The sequence below is a fragment of the Clarias gariepinus genome, chromosome 10, assembly GCF_024256425.1.
Source record: "Clarias gariepinus isolate MV-2021 ecotype Netherlands chromosome 10, CGAR_prim_01v2, whole genome shotgun sequence".
Classification (NCBI taxonomy): Eukaryota; Metazoa; Chordata; class Actinopteri; order Siluriformes; family Clariidae; genus Clarias; species Clarias gariepinus.
The window spans coordinates 7,910,182-7,932,328 of record NC_071109.1 but is presented as its reverse complement, the minus strand read 5'-3'; the positions used below and the strand labels follow the sequence as shown (position 1 = coordinate 7,932,328).

The window sequence follows — 22,147 nt, the reverse complement described above, 5'->3', positions numbered from 1 at the left end:
TGCACTCCAGATTTTCGACTCATTTATTGATGTGTTTTTCAGCACGGATCCACTCTCCCCTTCAATTTATGTTCTTTCTCTGCTGTCAAAACACACTCTCTTTCCCCGGTCCTCACCCATCAAGTTTTACTGGATGAATTTTTCATTAAGCAGCTCTGCTTTTCTCCGCTACAACACAAAACGAGCCAGAAATGCCCAAAAGTGCAAGTGATTCATTTCGCCTGGGTCTGGTCCCTTTGTTTTGCAAGGAGTAGCACTATTTTTTTATCCTTCACCAGGGGGTGATGGGGACTGCGGGGCAATTTCGAAACGTGCCTGCAGTACGCTAAAGGTCCAATACGGAACTATTAATAAAGTCAGTGCTTGTAGCCGTGTGTGGCATTAAAAAAATCTGCAGAGAAAAAAAACGTCTCAAGTCATTCGTTACAGGCTTTGACATTATGATACACGTACAATAAATCTGTGTCTGTGAATTATCAGATGCTTTCTCCATACAGGCATTAACAATGCGATTATGATTATGATCGCAGCTCTTTTAATGGGATGACTAAAACAGTGCACTTCATCACTGGTAATGTTTTAATTCAAATGTTAAAACAGAACTAGACCTATCTCACTCTATTCTTCTTTGGAAAAAAATATGAATTAATGAATAAAATGGCTGCCAATCTATTGACGTTTAAGAACTATTAATAATACACTTGAGGTCGGCACGGTGGCTAGCACTGTCGCTTTGCACCTGCAGGGTCTGGGGTTGATTCCCGCCTCGAGTCCCTACGCATAGAGTTTGCATCTTCTTCCCTTTGATTGAACATCGAAGTGGCCACAACCCAATAAGCTTCTCGTCTGCCATGTGGAAGGCCCTGGGTCGATTCCCAGCAAATGCCCAAACCTACTGTATAGCCCCTGGATGCAGCGCATCATTAGTTCCGGTCCAGTATAAAACCTGTGCCAAGGTGACCCCTTAAAATGCGATAACTAGAAGAGCTGAAAACAGTTGTATAAACAATAACAACAACAATGATTGGACATTGAAAGTATAATACGTTTTAAAATAAAAAAATATGTAACTATAGTACAGCTTGCTCAGCTGGCTAATAGTATAATTACACACGCTGGAAGACATGACAAAGAAACGAATAAATGAATGAATGAATAGAAACAGCTTATACAGTAGTTCATAATTTCCATTCAGTTTGAACAGGAGTTTATTTACGCTAAACAGTTCCAAAGACATGATAGATTCAATTATAATAATAACAACGACAACAATAATTACAATAACACAAAGTAATATTAATAATAACGATAATAATAATAAGTAAATGAAGGCTCAATAATTAGAATCTGAAACTCTGCCTGAATTATTCCATATATATTTATACGAAAACATATGATTTGAGAATCCCTCGGTTAATCACGATCAGCCGAAATGATAGTGATTAGGTGATTATGCGTAATTGTGACAGCTCTATTAAGCGTGCCTCTCCTTTACACCGTATCAACTGTCGCTTTAATGTCGCTAATGGTATTAAAACTAAAGTGAAGGGATTTCATTTGGTTCGAAAGAGCATGTAAATGGGATAAAAACTGCCCGTGTGCCAGAGGTCTTTTTATAAAGCTGGATGTAGCGAGCCCGTGAGGAACCGTGTGCAAATTGCTGCTTCATTAGATTTTCAGCAGCGCTTAGAAAAAGTGTGTCAGCATTTGGGCCTCTGCTGCTCCCAGCTGAACTGAGGCTGGAGCTCTGTATGCATGCGTGTGTGTGAGTTTGCATGTGTGTGTGTTACCTTCCAGTGGGCGGATTAGCATTTGGCTCCAAGTTGACATGGGGCGCTCTGGTGCCGGCTTGGTAATCCAAGGTTCTGTCACATTTGTAGTTAAAGTGTAACTCACCTCACACATAGTACCTGACATATCATTCCACCACCGCAATTAATTAGATTCACTTTCCATCATCAGAGCCGTTCCTACTGCACGGTTTATATTAATGTGTTCATTCAAGACGTTTTTTGTTTTTTTCTGTAACATTGGACTTGTGTGATCTCCACATGAATGCACTGTACAAGAAAAAAATTAATCATTGTTATGGTAATTCATCATTTTTTTAACAATTTTGGAAGGAGTCTCCAGTGTCAGTAGTTTGTACCAGTCAGAGATGACGCTATATGTTTTTCCGACTCGGTAATAATGAAAGCTGAATTTCTTTGTTTTGTTTTTTTTCGAGAAAAAGATGGAACAACTGGTATTATACTGTATACACCATAACAAGAAATCAATTACCTTCTGCTACATTAACATACATACTGTATAAATAGATAAAAATCACAATGGTGTTTGTTTTGTATGAATCTCCAAATTTTCCTGTTATGAAAAATAAAAACACTTTAGTGCTGTAAGGGAAATCATTCGAACCTAAACCAGCATGTCCCACGTGTTTTATTTCTTAGGTAGAAGCAGTGTCTTTAGGTGTACCATAAACACACACACACACTACATTCCTGCTGACACATCAGGGTCATGATGGAGCACATTACTCACCACGTTGGCACACTGCTCATTTACACATAAAATGAGGACTTGCACTTTGGAACATGGACAATAACATTTGCTGCTGACACACACATCATTTCATTTTACACTTCATGTTTCAGTTATACTTCTGCTGTCATTATACACACACGTCTTTATTTTTACTCTTCTAGTTATCCTTCAGTGGCGAAGTGGTTAGCACTGTTGCCTAGCACCTCCAGGTTTTGGGTTCGATTCCCACCTTTGTCTGTGTGCGTGGAGTTTGCATGTTCTCCCCGTGCTTGGTGGGGTGTTCCCTTGGTGTGTGTGCCCTGCAATGGACTGGCACCCTATCTAGGGTTTACCCTGCCTCGTTCCCTAAGTCTCCTGGGATAGGCTCCAGGCCCCCTGTGACCCTGTATACAGAATAAGACGGTATAGACGATGAGCGAGTGAGTGAGTGAGTGAGTGAGCAGTTACAGCGCTAAGTTTGCAGTTACACTTTGCACATTCTGTAAATCTTCTGTAATTTATATAAATTTTATATATTTTTAATTTTATTTACATTTTATTTTGTAACCTTTTTTAGGTTTGTAAATTTTTATATTTCAAGCAAAATTTTATTTATATATATATATATATATATATATATATATATATATATATTTTTATATATATCTGTTTAATAATATTCTGTAGGGCAATTTTCCTGTACATCCGTATATTTGCTCCATGTCGGGGGAAAATGGACACGTTTTCGGAAAGGAAATTTCGCTTACATTCCTGATTGGAACAAATCTCTCCCAGTAGTCTTTTAATCAGACTGAATCAGAATTCTATTCTGGCTGGTAAAGGCGCGCTGATTGGCTTACATTTTACACATAGTAAAGCATCAAACCAATCTTCTTCTTCTTCTTTGTCTTTTAGCTGTACACTTCCAAAGGTTGCCACAGCAAATCATTCTCTCATTACATTCATAAATCTCCCCTTTGGTCTTCCTCTAGACCTCCTGCCTGGCAGTTCCAACCTCAGCATCCTTCTACCGATATATTCACCATCTCTCCTCTGAACATGTCCAAACCACCTCAATCTGGCCTCTCTAACTTTATCTCCAAAACATCTAACATGGGTTGTCCCTCTGATGAACTCATTCTTGATCCTATCCATCCTTGTCACTCCCAAAGAGAACCTCAACATCTTCAGCTCTGCTACCTCCAACTCTGCCTCTTGTCTTCTCTTCAGTGCCGCTGTCTCTAAGCCGTAGAGCATCGCTGGTCTCACCACTGTCTTGTACACCTTTCCTTTCATTCTTGCTGATACTCTTTTGTCACATAACACACCTGAAACTTTTCTCCACCCGTAAAGCATCAAAACAATAATAGACCAAATCCTTGTAATCAATCAAAACACAGAAGGCGGGAGTTATCAGAAAAGGTTTGATGTATAACCTAACCTTTTTCTTCTTCAATGTATTTCCTGGAAATTTGACATACTGCACAGTGGGAGGAATCCACTTTTACACATGCCAGAAACATTATGTTTTGATCAAATGTAAACCTTAACAGTTAAGTTGGAATCTCTAATAGGGTTTATTCAAAACGGTTTGAAGTACCATTGTCGGTGTAAACGTAGATACTCTTTTAGTTCATATGGTATTTGCTCCTAGATTAAGCTGCATCACACACCAGAATCTTCTCACCAGGATCGGCCCGTTATCGACCCGTTTTCAACATGAAAACAATAACGCGTTCAGATCGCATCCGATTGAGCTGCACTAAAATATTACAGGGGTGAAATGCGACTATTGTCTACAGCTGATCTGCGTAATTAAAGGAATATTATTACACCTCGTTCTTAATGGTTCTTTTAATCTCTCTTGGCCAGAGTTCCCCATTTTCAGTAGCTAAGGGCGTTCAGGTATTTATCATAGTCAGACTCCATGCTTAATGTATGTGGCTTTGTTTGCATCTTAATTCATTTATGGTTTTTCTCCAGTCAAAATCTATTACTCTCTCCCTCTTTCTCTCTATCTGGCTCTCATTTATTATGCCCCCTCCCTTTCCTTAATCGCAAAAAAACACGTGCATACACAATGAAAAATTACCCCAGACTGAGTTTAGGGACTATGTTTGTAACATCCAGAGGGAGTAAACACAATCTGAAATCCTTCGCCATATTAATGAGTTGTTTACCATGTGAACGGTGCCATTTTGTCTCTCGAAGGCTGCAGCGAATTAGATCAGACTGCTTGTGTGATCTAATTGCTCATCATTATGGCAAATAGTATCAGGCAATAGTGTAAAATCTTATGCTCTCCTGAGTCTCCTTTCTCCGTGTTCTTCATTAGAATAAGATGTTTATTAATTATCTTAATGGCGAATGTACAGTATGGCCGCTTTATCGTTAATGATGCTTTTCTTCAGAGTTTAAAGTTTCTAAACATTGTCGAACACTCGGTCATTACACGACCGTGAAACCATTTGGAAATAGTGAGAATAATGAGCAGGCTGAGTCTCATCTTCGGGAATTCGTCCTGACGTTGTGTCTCGTCTTGTTGAACAAAACAAGTCTTGCATCTTACTCTGGGGTACTGGTGTCTTATCCCAGCAAGAACTGTGATGTTGAATGAGCGTAATAATATAGTTGTAACAGCATTGCAATGATGTTTTTGAGATCGTACGAACGAATGTGTTTAAATACAACCTCAAAACAACATCATTTAACATCCATCCGTACAACATCAGATCAAATCCATGGTCTCGTAGGTTTCTAACCCAGGTTTCGAATTCAGATTGGAGATCCTGATTGGGACGGACAAAACAGCTTCATGCACACAATAGATCTCATCTCATGCACCTCTTAGTGTTGCTATCGTATCTTGCTATTTCATTTGCTTTCGCAAATATTACCATGAGGTGCATCTCAGTACAAATTACTGTACTGTAAGACGGTGTTAGTGGCATTAGATACTATGTAGACACAGTTACTGTAGGAGCCACCTAGACACGTTCCCTTGTGGTCTGGTATTAGTCACCTAGTGCTCCTACTGTAGCAACCTCAGTTTAATTCCATTTGATGCCATTGTTTCTGGGTTAATATTTGTTAATGTTCAATATATAAAGGTATTTTTGCAGCATTGTGTTAGAGACATTCATTCCATCATCATGTAGGTAATGCTGGTTTGACGTTATTTCATTAAAGAAATTCTGACTTTCAAAACCAACTTAAAACCAACATTTTCCCAACATCTGTAACATTGTAAATGGAAATGTTACAGATTTACCTTTTTTTTCGATTGAACATTGTCATTGTGGCACTACAACATTTTGACACTTATAAATTCTTGCTGCATTTGTAATTCCCAACTAAGCATTACCCTTCGAACTGACAAAAACAATGTAAGTTGCAAATTCATCAAAGGCGTATTGTGTATAACATTGGAAGTTGCAATATGTTTCCTTATTTAATTGTGAGAACGTTTTATACTACAGCACTGGCACTTTTTTCAACCTTGATTAGTCAAAAGGTTTATTCATTTTCATTTTCAAAAACAGCAGCTTTGATAATATTTTGGGCTGAAAGGTTTACATACTGTACACATCTGGTAACAGCTCATTCGCAAGGATGTACTGTACATGGCAGATGTTCCACAGTTACAGTAAACAACTGAAAAGTGTGTACAGTTATGCATTTGTATTTGGTAAATCCTTTGATGAGGAGACATTTTGTTTGTTTGTTTGTTTGTTTGTTTGTTTGTTTGTTTGTTTGTTTAGTCCTTTTGGAAGGATTCTCCATCTCAGATCTTACGTAAAAGTTACTTTTTTTGTGGCTTCAAGAAATAGACAAAAGAGGCAGCTGTTGCTAGGAGATATAATTAAAAGAATAACAGGAACTAAATTAACTAAGTTACACATACAATTTATAAAATTATGAGTTGTTTATTGAAAATTTCCACATGCATTAACTCTGTTTGGAGTTCCTGGGGGGCCAGCGTTTCAGACATGAAGCAGACAGTCCCATCATGGTTCTGGCATACTGAGAAAACTTTTAACCTTTATGGCTGTCCAAGCACTTGTCAAACACTGGGATAAGTGCATAAGCGTAGCAGCAGATTATATAGAAAAATAAAGGAAGTTTTTACTTTCATAACTGTGTTGTCATTTTACACAATTAAAAGTCCCCATTTGACTTGGACACCCTTCGTAATATGTGATACTGTTTTGAGGGGTTTTTTTTTTGTTCACCCTTTAAACACCCTTTTTGAGCAAGTGTTAAAACTTGTGGCAAGTAAGACATACTGTACTGTACATATCACTGTATGACTCCATCTAAAATGAGGCGTTGTGGTATATTTGCTTCTTCAACCATGTTCAAAAGCCTGCGAGGGTCATAAGTTTGCTTCGTTCTGTTATAGCTGGCAAGCATGTGACAGAGGAACCTCATAACGGCATATATGGTTAATTTATGGCCTCGAGTCTCATATTAAGTTTGACATTTTGCTCTTTTTTGGCTCTAATCATAACCATTGGCTTTGGCTTAGCCCTTGTGGCATAGGGGAAAACGTTCAAAGCCAGTAGAATTATGTTTTTCTTTTTCTTAAAAAAAAATTCCCTCTTTTTTTGCTATCCAAACCGGTTGAAGATGAGCCAGGAGCAGAGCTGGGACTGTGTGCCACCCTTTTTGCAATGGCACGGATCCCGTTTTTGTCAGAGAAATCTGATATTTTACTAGAGCCTGCTAGAGCCCAGTTGAGATAAAACTACATCTGGAGGCATTGGGATATCATGCAATGCACTGACATTTAAAAGCTTTTGGAGGACTTTAAACCCATTTGAGTCATGCTGTTAGGAAGTGCATGCTTATTAAAAAAAAAAAAGGGTTGCTGACTCTTTGAAACATTTATTGTATTATAATATACAACAGTTAGTTCCAACTCAGTAATCTAATTGGACGAGAGGCAATCCATGAGTGGTGATATACAGTAGAGCATACAGTATGTATCACTCCGAGTGCCAGGTGTTAATTACACTAACTGACGGACACCAGCATGGGTGAAAGTAGGTCAGTACAGTCCGCAGAACTGGAACGAGGGGAGAGCGGCTGCCTGCCAAAACCAACATTCAAGACCAATCACGGAAGCACTTTCAGCCAGAAAACATCTAAAAATGTTATGTCATCTTAAACAACACTTGCTTCTAAATTATTCTGAAATGTCTCTGAACTGTCCATGTTGTTTTGTTTACAGCTAATACGAACTACAAAGCTAACTAGCTTCTAAGCCACCATCTAGAGCAACATCACAGCCGTTCTGATATTCAGCACGACGGCACTCATACTTAAAGTATGTGATATTGCTTAATGATTGGGTTGTTGATGGTTCAGAGTTTAATCTCTCTTAGAGAATCTCTTTTCCCTTTAAAATTGAGTGATCTTATTTTCATATAACATGTTAAATGCTAAGATTTTAGCCTAGTATAGACAATGCAAATTTGTTTGTTTTTTGCCATCTGTGTGGGCTTCATTAAAAATGTATTGTTATGATTAGTCATTGTCTGTGGTAAGGGTTGCTAATGTAATACTAAATCATAAAAAAAAAAAAAAAAAGCAAGCTCCTTAGCTAGGTAATTATAATAATGTTCACTAGGGGAAACAAGCGAGTTATTGGATTTGCATAGCCATAGTCCTGATAAAGCTTCTAATGCTATGCAAAGTCACAAGTTGTCGGCAAACATTTCAGCTATGAGACCATTTGTTCTGTCTTAACAATGCATGTATAAATATTAATTTCGTAATAATTTAATATTAATTGGGCTTTGGTGGCTCAGCGGTAGGTCTCTCGTCTGCTATGCGGAAGCCCCGGCTTTAGTTCCCGTCCGATGTCCCAACCCCGGTCACTGGACACAGTGCCAGACCCAAGCCCAGATAAAAATGAGAGGGTTCTTTAAGGATGGGCAACCGGCGTAAAAAACCTGTGCCAAGCTGTTGTGCGGATCAGAAAGTCCGCTGTGGCGAGCCCTCAACGGGAGCAGCCCAAAAAGTTACTCATATTAATTATATATTATATTAACAGTATTGAGGTTATTCGAATTACCGTGGAGTATGTTATGTCTTAAAATATCAAAGACAAGAAAATGAATAAATTAATAAATAAATAATCAGAAAATGACTCTTGGGCTACTGATTTACTCACACTATCATATAAACTTTACTGTAAACCATCCTGTGCTTTGCATTCCTTAAATCAAACAGGTTTATATAATATACTGCATTACATCTCTTATTTCTGCTTAAAGTACTTAAAGGAAACGGACTACTGCTAAATAATTACAGACTCATACTTAATGATCATCTACAACTGTGTTAATGCATGTTTTAGTGTAATAAAATAATCATTTTCTTCTGCTTTTTATCATTTATTCTGCTCATGTGTCAAACTTCTTACACACTATTAGATCTTGTTAGGTCTTACCGTCTCATTCCATTTTTTAAAAATTATTTTATTTTATTATTTATATATTTTCGCTTAAACATTTAAATAAATCCAGGTTTAAATTGTGATTTTAACCCACTCAAATCTGGGATCTTTTTCCTTTTTATAGACGCATCCCTAGCAGCGACCGTTACACATTCGTAGTGAAAAAGGACCGATGATTTAATCAATTAAAGGCTGTAATAGATTTAGAGGCCGAGGAAAGCTGCGGTGATCATTTTCGAGATGTTATTCTTTGGGGTGATTTATAAAAATAATGTAGTACGGCGCATGCTGAAGATCATTTAATAAAGTGCCTCACTGAGTGAGGACAGCTAAATTATAGATGACACCCCTCCAGCATAGTCTCGATCTTTCTCTCTCTCTCTCTCTCTCTTTCCCTTTTACACCATCTCGTGCTCTCCTCCTTTCTTTCGAAACACATAAATACACAACGTGGTCATCTGACTCATTTTTTTTTCACGCCATATATATATACATATATCTGTGCATTGCAAAACAAGCATATATATATAGCCTTTCCTGTGACTTATCTTTTTCATTTCATTTTTATGCCTTATCATGAATTCATGAAAACACCAGTGTTGTACAGTGTGGAGGTCTGGCTGCTTGCTGTCCAGGATGGAAGTGTGTCAAACTAGACTTGTCTGTCAGAAGGGAATCAAATCAAACGTAGACTTCTGAGCTTCTGCCTGGGTCTAAGCCTGCTGAGACGACTGCAGAATTCATTCATCTATAATTAAGTATTAAACTTCTCTGAAGGGTAGATTGGGAGAAGGAAAGAAGAAGAAGAAGAAGAGAGAAAAAAAAAACTCCAGCTTTGCCCTTGGATACGAGAAGTGGTAGAAGATAGCCGAATGCTAATGCGAGGCTGCTCAGGGTCGCCTGAGGCAGCTTGTCTCTGATAGATGTTTAAATAATTAGAAGCTGCAAACAAATACAGAATGAGCCAGCCGGGTAAGGCAAGGGGCCTTCGTCCGTATTCCTGATTCAACAGGGACCCTAAAGCCCTCCCGCCCGACTGACTCTCTGGATGAGCCCATATTTAATGACTCTGTCTAAGTAAGTGCTTACTCCCTGACGCCGGTGATTCTTCTAGCTACTTGGACTCATCCTTATTTTTCCAAGCTGGGCCTGAGGGCTTTCTCACCTCCTAATTCGCAGCTTTCAGGTGCATTGATCTAAGATTATGGTATCAGTGTATATGGGGAAGAAAGTCAAGAGTCGATGCGAGTAAGTTTCTCAAGCTGTCAATTCAGCAGCAGACGTGCCAACCCTGAAGAAGAATAATGCATATGCCTGTGAAAGCCAGGGAGAAAATGTTAAAGGGAGAAAATGCAGTATACTGTACTATATCAAAAAAAAAATTAATTAATGAATTAATTAAAACAACCGTCTGACCCCACAGTCTGATAGCAGCACAAAATAGAAGACGAAAAAATGTATTTAACCATAGCCTGAAATATATCTAAAGTGAAACATCATGTTAAATTTTTAATGTTTTGCTCTGAGTCATTATATCATATTGAAAAAATGTGTTGAACTTTACCTGATCGAGGCATCTCTACCACTCAATTGAGGTATGCTATGCTATGAAATTTATTTATTTATTTATTTATTTATTTTTTTTGGTCAGATTGTTAAGGGGGTTAAAGTAGTCCAGATACTGCAGATACTGTAACAATCCTGACAACAGGAAATGGTGAGCTTTATAGAGTATCATGAATAGGAAATGTGTTGGAGCTCCTATCATGTCGATTTTGTGGACAGACCTCAGGGTGGGTTTTGGGAAAAATCAATACCAGAATCTGCAACAAACACCGATTCCCAGAACACACTGCTAACTACTGTATACTTGTTCACTCTCACACATCGTAACTGTTATGATCTCCCAGGTAACTGATCCTGTACACCTACTGTAGACTCAAACACACTCAGTACTGGTGTACTTCTGTATTTTTCTCCGGTTAAAGGATTTCTGTGACTTTTTGGTTTACCTCCTGAACCGTTTATTATTCCATCGTCCAGTTCTTCCGTTCTCACCCCATTCACATTCTAGGTAAGGCTTGCCGGTTTAGGGATGCTCTGGCTCAGTCATATATAGGTGCCACTGTAACAAGAAAATCTGTGTTATTTACTTACCCTGTCATAATGTTATGGTATATCATAATATATCTCTGAACCTGTTCTGGTTCTGTTCCGCTTTGGTACTTTGTTGGTTAAACTTAACTGAACAACATTGATCACCAACTATATGCCAGTAAACTGCTGTGTCAGGATCATGAGCACCCAAGACTCACCCCCTGCCCCCATGGACTGCAGGTCAGCTTGTTTGGTTCAATCCCTCAACAAAAACCAAACAAAAAAAAACAATGCAGCACAGTTTGCTGAAAAAAGGCAATGCTGGTACCATGGAAATGTACCAGAACAATCAGTGCACTACAGCCTGCCATGAACAGGGCCCAACAGGCAAAGGGTGCCGACCCGGCCTCCAAATTCCCCAGTCTGATCTGTTCCCAATTCGATCAAGCCCCCATGGGATACCCTGAATAAACAAATTAGATCCACCCCAGAACCCAGAGCAACCAAAGAGTCTGCTGCCAACATCCTGGTGCCAGACACCATAGTACACCCCCAGGGGGCCTCAAAGCCATGCCTCGAGGGGCCAGACCCAGCCTGGTGGCACAAAGGGACCCAAAAAATAGGAGGTGTTAACGTTAATGTTTTTAATGTTATAGCTGGTTGTTGTATACACTATACCACCCACCCTGACTTTTGCCTCTTATTTTTCTCTCTTTTTAGCCTTAGAGATATAATGTACTGTACAGTTGTATCATTAGAAAACATTTAATAATTATGCGATAAATAGTTATGATGGCACTTTATTATTTATTTATTGGTGATTTTATTGAATCTTTGGAATCATTTGGTTGGTGCAATCACTGCATCAGAGGAAGCAAATCTGATGATCAGCAGCATAATTTCACATCCTTCCTGCTTACTTAAAGTTAATAAGTGCTTTGACAGCATTCAGACGTTATTATGCCTAGTAGATTTGTACGCTTTTGCTTTGCAATGAATTATTCAAGTGCTGAGTGTTCGCGGGTTGTAAGTATATGCTTGTACGTTAACCCCTTTGCATTGATGTTTATGGTATGGTGTGAATTCGAGGTGTCATGAAGTTCAGCTAAACACGTTAAAATGACTGGAATGATCTGACGGGTTCAAATGGCTTGGATCTGTCAAGAGGAAATAAAGGCGTTTAATTTGTGATGTGAAAATTATACAACTTTAAGGCAACACATTGGATAAGTCGTTCTTTATTTGGAAATGCACTTTTTTTAATTATGCACTTAATAATCTTAAATAGCTGCCATTTGTTTTGTCTGGTCAGTTAGGTTCTTGGGCAGCAACACATTTACAGTAAATGGGAACCTCACTTGAGAAGGTTATGCTCCTGATCGGGCTGGCTCTTAAGTCATGATTTTTTAACCTTTAATAGTTACACTAGATCATTTGGTGGAAAAATGTTTACAGTTTGAGCCGCAATTATGAATGGTGCAACTTTATTCACTTGTTAGACTTCATGCACTGCAGATCTTCAGGATCTGCTGCGTATGCTGTTGATTAATGGCTCATACGCCACGTCACTCGGGACAGATTGAGTGTACGCCTTGGCAGGATGACTAGGCCTCGCAGGAGAGTTGGCAGACTTGCAGTGAACACGTAAACATTTCATAAGATTGTTTAATTTTTGCATATTATTGCAAATTTGCTCAAGACTGACTTTTCAAAAACGATGAAAAACAAGTCTGCTGTTAGATATAATACAGTATATTCAGTCTGCCAACTCTCCTGCGAGGGGGCCAGGGGTGGCTCAGTGGTTAAGGCATTGGACTACAGTTCGGAAAAATCCCAGGATCAAACCCCACAACCACCAAGTTGCCACTGTTGGGCCCTTGAGCAAGGCCCTTGACCCTCAACTGCTCAGATGAATAATGAGATAAAAATGTAAGTCGCTCTGGACAAGAGCGTATGCCTAAATGTAAATGTAGTATATATTCTTATACTTCTGATTGGTATAGGTGGCACGGTGGTGTAGTGGTTAGCACTGTCGCCTTGCACCTCCAGGGTCCGTGTTCGATTCCCGTCTCTGTGTGCATGGAGTTTGCATGTTCTCCCCATGCTTAGTGGGTTTCCTCCAGTTACTTAGGTTTTCTCCCACAGTCCAAAGATATGCAGGTTAGGCTAATTGGCGTTCCCAAATTGCCCGTAGTGTGTGTATGTGTGTGTACCCTGAGATGGATTGGCTCCCAGTCCAGGGTGTACCCTGCCTCGTGCCCTAAGCCTGTATACAGGATAAAGCGGGTAGACGATAAATGAGTAAGTGAGAGTGAGTGACTGGTATAAATGATATCCGTTCAGAAGTATGTGGTTGTTAATAGGGCGGGGTTTATTCCAGATGACCTAATCCCCTATGCTTTCTGCTTGTAATCCTGTCAGTGGAAGGCATGTGAGTTAGACAGCTAGAAAGCATGTGAGTCAGAGGTCAACACGCAAGGTCAAGGTGAACAATGATGTTGTCAATGCCAAGTAAAAAAAAAAGATCTGGCAGGCATTATTTTTCTCTCCTGTTTCTGGGCATTCTCCCAGCTTGTCATCACGCTTTATCCAAAGATCAACCTTAATTAGCCAAAACAAAGGCTTGAAAATATCCTTCATGAGCTTTTACTTAAAAGAAAAGCGCTCGCTGCATTATTTAGAAAACCCTAGCCTCCTTTTTTAACGTAGGATGGTTTGTATAGCGGCTTCACGCACAGTAGTAGATACTGGAGGTTTTTAAATATTCTGAGCATTGTCATGAATAAATAAATAAATAAATAAATAAACAAACAAGGCACTTGAGGGTGTGCGCTACAGTAATTTTATCATACATCTACATAAGCGGATTGCCTTAAAATCTCTTTAGCTATGATAAAACCATTGTAAAGGATGCCCTGGGGTGAGTTATATCTTCAAGAAAGCATTGACAAGAACACGATCAAATCCAGTGCTCAATCTGTTACTTAATTTCCGATTCATTTTGTTTCATACATGGCATTAATACCGTATTTATTTTACATTTCTGCAATTTTTCAAGGATCTCACAGACGCTTTGAAAATCCGATTTTAAAACAGCATATGATGGTACAGTATATGTACAGTATGTTTATGATATACCTGTGTGGCTTCAGTGGCAGCTCAGTGGTTAAGGCTCAGGGGTGCAGATCAGGAGGTTGTCAGTTCAAGTCCCACCAATTGCCAAGCTGCCACCTTTGGGGCTCTTGATCAAGGCCCTTAACTCGCTCTGCTCCAGGAGTGTTGGTTCCCAATATGTTAACAAGCTGGTGTATGTGAAGATAAGAATGGCACAGTGCTATAATACATACAGTCATGTTCAAAAGTTAGTACCCCCTCTTCTATTTTTTATGTGTTTTGTTTAAAAACATAATAAACATCCTCTGATCATACCCTGCTCTGATCAGATCATTTTTATTATGTTTTTAAACGAAACGTGGATAGAACTAAAATAGGAGGTACTGTACAAATTTTTGAACATGACTGTATGTAACAGATAAACCCCTCTTTGTTTAGATGTCTCAGTGGTTAATTAACAATTGGTCACTGTGGAGGTTTTTTTTTCTTTTTCTTTTTTTCGTAAAACACATTTTTCGAAAATGTGTTTTTGTAGCACTTCTGTGTTGTCTCTGCTCTTTGAAAATAATTCCTAGGCCTCCTGCCTTTGCTCTGTGGGACAAATCTCTGGAGATATTTGCCTGTCTTCTTGGTCGCCTAAAGCATTGGCAGTGCTTTGGCTGACACAATCTGCTAACATATTACAGCTTGATCAGCTATGTGGGTCTCTCTTGCCCATCTCGTGCAAAACATAGGGGTAAAACATGCACAGGCAGATACAAAATGATGCCATCACTACATGCTGCCAAACTCTCTGGTCTCCTGAGTTAGCTCTGGTCTCAAACCACACCCCAGACCCAAAGCAATGACAAAAATATGCTCTCTCTCTCTCTCTCTCTCTCTCTCTCTCTCTCTATCGCTGTAGCTCCTCTTCATTGTAAAGCAGTTCTTTTACCGACTGTGGTTCATTTTGTCCCTGAGACCAAAGCAATATTGGCCCAGCAAGAGATGATACATCTCTCTGTCACAATATAATCACTAACAAAGTGTTGACAATAAAGAAGCCCAATCTGACCTTTGGGAAGGGATTTAATTTGCCTCCCTCCAGCACATTTAACTCCCGTGTAAAGCAATCACAGGCGTCGGAGGCCGGGGACATGTTGAGATGCAGAATTTTATTGGATTAGAGATCTCCAGTCTTTCATGAAGTGATAAATAATGGCGAGCAGCAGTGGAGAACAGTGAGATGATATACAATAATAACTGAGTAGGTGGGGGAGCAAACTGCCCATGTCTCTTTGTCTTTTTTAGCCATAAATCACACATTCTCTAATAGCTTCTTGGTTGGCTGGACCTTAGCAATAGCTTGAGGCATGTTTGACATATGCTGCATGTATTACAGAAGTTGAATTTGTAAGATATTTTCCACCAGCTCTTGGCATTGCTGACCTTAGAGAACTGAATAATCTTGTTGGTCTTCTTCTTTACTGTATGTTCACACTGATAGGAATGGTGGGCGTGTGAAGGAAAGATGTAACATGTCCGCAAATAGCATTTTTATTCATCACAATGCTTGTTTTGCAGACTTTTGTGTCTATTGGTTAAACACGTGAATAATGTTTTGCTCGTTTGGATGTGTGTTCACAGCCTTCCAGGGCCCACACCACGGAGCAGCGATCCAGGTGGCCACTCCAGCGGGGCTTCTGGGAGTTCCAGTGAATCAGAAAGCAGCTCCGAGTCCGACTCTGACAGCGAAAGCAGTTCCAGTGACAGCGAATGCAACCGAGCGTCCCGCGCCACTACACCAGAGGTATAAACCCAAGGGCAAAAATTAAAGCACAGTATGCTCCTCAAGGCGTACTCAGGAGCTTTTCCAGCTCACAGGTTCAGGGTCTCCAGTTTCTGTCTGCGTGGAGTTCCCCCATGTTTAAATGGATTTCCCAGAGTTATGCATTTAACTCCCATTCAAATTGGCTTCCTTAGGTCTACCCTAATGGTGATTGAATGTCTAACGATTTGTGAATGGTGTCCAGAGTAACTAACATCCCATCTTACTGCCTGATTTCAAATTTTTCCAGCTTTGGTTCGGGGCTCTCCTCGAGCCTATGTAGATAAAGCAATTACTGAAAACCAGTCAGTCATTTAATCAATCAATCAATCAATCAATCCATCAATCAATCAATCACAATACCAGTCAATCAATCATACTGTAGGTGAACACGTATCCTACCTATTACAGTAGGCTTAGGATTAGTTTGTGAGTGTGAATTGGCCTTTACCAAATTTTGGAGGAAATGTGATCCAAGAAAAAAAGAACTATGGAATAGGATCAAGTTGCTCTTTGATTTATGAGAGGTGCATTAACATTTTTTTGGACACCAGATAGTGGTGAAGGCACTGGGACCGCTCAAAGGTGGTGTTAAGGCTGCTGTTATTGGGTCAAAGATCAAAACCATTAAAATATTTTAGGTCCTAAACCTGTGATCTGTGTGTATCCTGTCTCAGTTACTTGGGATAAAAAGAAGGCAACAATTCATCATTACTTATAAATTTCAATGACTCAGCATAGCAAAAATGCCCTGAAATCTAGGGGATTTTTTTTTTTTTGCTTTGAACTACTGCAGAAAACAGGACAAAATACACTATGATCCCAGCATGGGATTGCAGCCAGATGTCCAAAAAACTCTCTTAAATGCTTAACCGGCATCTTTAAAGTCACCCTACCATGCCCTGCACTGGGCTTCCTGAGTACATTTGACAAGAGTGAACACCCCCATTCTCATCACCCCTGAATATAGTTGTCTGCCTTCCACCTGGGGGCTCCGTGTCTGCAAGCTGCAAATGCTCTGCCTGGTGGAGAGATATTTCTTTTTCCTTTTAGAATTGCAATTCACAGTTGTTATGTTTTAAGGAGGCCTGTAAAATGTGAACGCTGTCAAGTCGGCATCTCTGCTTGTACTGTTCACCTTCCAATTTTGCAGTTTGTATTGGCATCAATCTATAGCAAATGAGATGAGAAAAAAAAAGTGTTTTAAATGTGAAAAAGCACAGACAGACGGATTTTTTTTTTCTGTGGGAAGGCAGGTAAGATCAGAAAGAAAAGTCTGTTCAACATCTTCCACCCTCTGTGGTTTTGATAGTTAATTTGGATGCCTATTCATCTTTGTGACTTCCTTTTCCAAGTGATTTACTATCATTTGAGGCAGGTTTTATGGTTCCAAATGAAAGATTTTTACATATATTAGAGCATAATGGTATAAAACAAATGATGTGAGATAATATGTGTGATGAAAACATCATCTTCTTTGCATTCGAGAGTTGGGGATAATGCACCAGTGAGCTTATCTGCCATTCAGGAGTTTTACAATTTCCTATTGTAATAGCCTCTTCACATCTTTATAATAATGCATTGGACTGTGAAAGTCATATGACTTAATCATAATTCTTATGAATCACCATTGAAGGTGATTCTTAAGAATGATGATTAATGTAGATATGGACCATTGTACATGATGTTCATGTAGATATGGACCATTAATAATATTGGTTGCATATGTTTTAAGACATTTATTCTGATGCATTTGCATTTAATAATGTTAATTTATCACTAAGCATAGCTCATCTAAGAAAGTCCAACAAATTATGTAACAACTGATATAAATATACAGATGACGCTTTCTCAAAACATTTATTCTTTCTTCCAAAGCCTGAACCACAATCAACAAACAAGTGGCAGCTGGATAAATGGTTGAACAAAGTCCATCCTCACAATAAGCCCCTTGCGAACACACAGTCAGAAAGCCATGGACTTGGAAGCTCCCAGCCTGAGGATGGCCAAGCTACAGAGAACCAAAGCTGTAGTAAGAGCAAGCCCAGTGCAGCTCTGGCACAAACAGACGCCAAAGACCGGGCCTTGCTCAGTCCCGTCAGAGAAAAGGCCAAGCCTAAAACAGGCCAGAAAGGTCCGGATGGTAAGGGTGCTAAAGTGAAGCCCCCCGCTTCAATAGATCTGCCTCCTTCGAGAAGAAGCACAGGCAAGAAACAACCGAAAAAAATTGAACAGTCCTCCAGCAGTGAGGAGCACAACTGGCCCAGACCTGGCAACTCCAGCACTACCCCAAAGGAAAAAGAACCTCCACCTTTAGAACCTCCCAAACCTAGAGGCAAGGCCCCAGGGGGCAAGACTGCCCCTAGAAAGGAACCTCGATCAACTACAGTAACCACACCTGCTGCCCCCACCACCTCGACTATCAGCACAGCTCCAGACAAGAAAAAGCACAGAGGGCCGAGTAAGATCATTCCCAAGTCAAAGGAGTTTATTGAAACAGAGTCGTCATCATCAGAGTGCCATTCGGACACTGAGGACCTTTCAAAAGTGCTTCTTCCCTGCCCTGGCCCTAGCAGCCTGAACTTTAAATCTAAAGACTGTAACAGCAATATCCTGAGTGTCAGCAGTCTTGCCAGCACCAGCAGTACCTCCATACCTGACCCAGCAGCCACTGATCTACTGGAGGAGCCCCTGTTCTCCCCTATCTCTATGGTCCAGAATGAGCTTCTGTCACCGCTTCGAGACTTTGAGGACATCAAGTCCCTTTGGGTCAAGATTGAACTCAGCCTACTGTCACGGATTCCTGGGCAGGATCCACCTGAGCCACTCCCTGTAAAGGCTGAGTGTCGAGAGACCAGCTTCAAGCACAGAAGACAGCAGTCACCCGCCTCCATACCATCAGAGAAACCCGCCAACAAGTCAAAGAGGAAACACAAGGCAAGTGCCCGCTCTCTGGGTAACGTCTTACAAGATTTTCACATTCCATTTAGTAGATCTGTAGAGGCATGTGAAGAATTTATAACCCCTACTTTTTTATTTCATTGATGTTTTTTTTTTTTTCCACTGTAAGATAATCCTACTTTCAAACACAGAGCAATGATTATAGTCTTAAAACGTAAAAGCTAGGTTTTACTGAAAAGCAACAACTTAAAACAGCTGGACATCCTCTGTGAACCTTTGTTTATACTGATGGATTTCTGTTACCGATCCAGGTGCAGGACACAGATTGTGCTCAGCCTCCTTATAGCCTTTTTCAATATTTGTAACCCGTGCTTGGGTTGTCGGTGCCTCACATTTCCTTTATATTTCACTCCTTAATGTTTATGTGTTTTTAGTTTAGTTCGTAATTTTCATGAAATGCAGCTTTGAATTACTGAGCAAATGGGTATATCCTCATAATTAAGACGATTATGAAAAAAATTACTATTCTTTGTGATGCCAACAATTCCTGAGTTATGAATGGCGTAATATCTGCTTATTCAGTTTTACATCCTATACAACAATACAGACGTTTGCATATTTCCTTGGACAAGACCTAATTTACATGCACAGCTTTAATTTTGTTTTTAATTCTAATACAAATGATATTCAAAAAGAAAATTCAAACTCATAGGATTGGGAGGATAGGATCAAGTGTCTTAAGGTTATTTATGATGTTTATTGTTTAAAAATACCCTATTCATCCTGACTTTAGTTAACCTTCTTTTTTTTATCACTGAACGTTGAATAAATTAGACTAGGTAAGGGCACATACAGTAGACTGTACGTGGAGTATGAATAAAACCAAAGGTACAGTAGATTAACAATTTTGTCTTTTGCACTTGCAGTCAGACCACTGTGAGGTGTTAAGCGGGACCAAGAAGTTAAAAGTGGAGAAAGAGGCCCTGCTCCTCCCTCCCTGTATCTCTCCCATCCACAACCACAAAGTCTCCAACACAAAAGAGTGAGTATTTTAAGCCTCTTGACACAAACTAAATGCACCATTAGATCTTATTGATTTCCGCCTCAGAAAAAGCTCTGATGTAATTCCTGAACCATCGGGTTGAAAGTGCGTTTTTCTCTTTAAATTAATAAATACTACTACTTGCTGGAATGAACAGGAAACAAACATAACAGTTCAATTTTTTCTTTTTAACATTTGTATCATCGGGTCTTCAAGTGTTTAGCACATTTGCACTGCAACATCCTTATCTACTACAAAATGTGCTAGTCCTACCGTAGCTCAGCTAAGTCCTTTATTCTGAATTCTGTAAATTGGGTCCTATACTGTACCCAGCTTTAACTCCATTTTTCTTTGTCTCTTTGAATTATTATAATAGAACCCTGACACGACTGCACCAGCTCGCTCTAATTTTAGATATTCAATTAATTCCCGAGCGAACACGCACCCAACAAAGACATGCTCAAAACAGAGGTTGTAGGGCCATCGTTGTCTGTCAGAGTGTCCACTGTCATGAGACATGACTAATTGTTGCAGATCTCGACAATGTGATAAGCAGCTCCAGGCTAAAATATTAGCCTTCACTAATGCTCATTATGGGAAGCACTGAGCACCTCGGGGACTTTTTAATGATATCACCTTCCCGCTGGGTTTTAAATCAGTTCAGCTCAGACAACATCAATGCACACACGCTACATTGCCCCTCTTAATCAGATTAGAAAAGGAAATGCACCTTTTATTATTGTTGTAAAAGTTCCGGACACACTCACATAAAACATGCTGGGGGGAAAAAAAGTTGTTGTTTTTTATAACTTAGCTTGGTATTTAGGACTGTGCGTTTAAATGAGCATGCTCAGCACATTTTCATCCACGATATGCAGTCCCCTTTGGTCTCCGGAACAACTTTTGTGCCAGGATATATAGACCACTGGTGCACCGATCGATCGGGTCGTGACCGGAATCAAACCGGTGTTTGACAACACAGCCTCGGATATAACCAATTTTAGGGTGCGCTCGGGGAAGGTGCACTCTCACATCAATTTTAGTGTTACTAACCAACCATGTGCATCTGTACTTTATTCTTGGTGCATATTCAGCCGTTCAAGAATGAAAGCATGTGATAGCTTTGGCCAGTAACCTGGAGAAAATTCTATAACCTTGTGCAGTTTCAGAGAGTCACAGTGGGCCATTTAATCCAAACCCAAATTGACACAGTTTTTACACAGCATTCATGATGCAATCCTCCCATTTTATCCAGCCTTGGGACCAGCATGGCATCCAGTGGGTGGTATTTGGTTATTGGCTGGGAATCGAAGCAGGGCCTTCCTCATGTCAAACCTACAGTACCACTAAGCCACCGATGCATCTTATACAGTTTGGGATGAGTGTAAAATTTATTTAACAGTTTGTTGCATTATATCCACATAATTTTAGATCATTTTAATGATATCGGTCAAGAAAGTTGCAAGCATGAAACATGTCATGCATGGAAGCTCATGTCCATCAATAGAACCATCCTTATAGCTAAATGATCACTGTTCCTCAGATGACGAGGACATCTTCATATCAGCGTGCTCAAGGCTTTTCCAAGCTTGCAATGACCTCTCTAACCAAATTAGCAATACCACATTCAACTTCATGTTTAATAGCATCCAAATAAACAAGCTAAAAACTATCTGAACGATGTGCAAGCTGTAGCTCTGAAAACTTTAAGGAATAACAGGAATACTTGCAGGTGAAATGTCTTCACTGCGATGGATTGGCACCCTGTCCAGGGTGTACCCTGCCTCGTGCCCTAAGCCTCCTGGGATAGACTCCAGGTTCCTGCGACTCTGAATACAGGATAAAGCGGTATACAGTAGAAGATGAGTGAGTGAGAGAGTAAGGAATGTCTTTAGGAGCTGGCGGTAGTGATTCATCTTTTAAAGATATTACTTCATACAAGTTGATACAAAGGTAATGATGTTCTGTTAAAGAAAAAGACGATTAAAAATACTGCTCCTAATTAGTAGATGACTGTAGAACTGGTCTCGTCGAGTTAGAAATATTTTAAGACCTGCGTACTCTATTTACTGCCTCGCTTGCATTTCTTTTCCGTCATCTTTGCAGGTTCTTTTTCCCACCTAACAGAGCGAAGTGAATGTATTGTATAAATCAACCCGTCTGCCAGTTTATTCAACGTCTATTAATAATAATAATGATA

General features: G+C 39.7%; 1 protein-coding gene across 3 annotated transcripts in view; it reads left to right on the top strand.

Moving 5' to 3' along the window:
* Positions 1-22,147, top strand: part of aff2 (AF4/FMR2 family, member 2) — a 240,651-nt gene that overhangs the window by 198,317 nt on the left and 20,187 nt on the right. For all 3 annotated transcript variants that reach the window (XM_053505638.1, XM_053505637.1, XM_053505635.1), the window contains exons 10-12: positions 15,824-15,986; positions 17,883-18,941; positions 19,832-19,947. In XM_053505638.1, the coding sequence (XP_053361613.1) occupies positions 15,824-15,986; positions 17,883-18,941; positions 19,832-19,947 (1,338 nt within the window). The remainder of the gene's footprint in view (positions 1-15,823; positions 15,987-17,882; positions 18,942-19,831; positions 19,948-22,147) is intronic.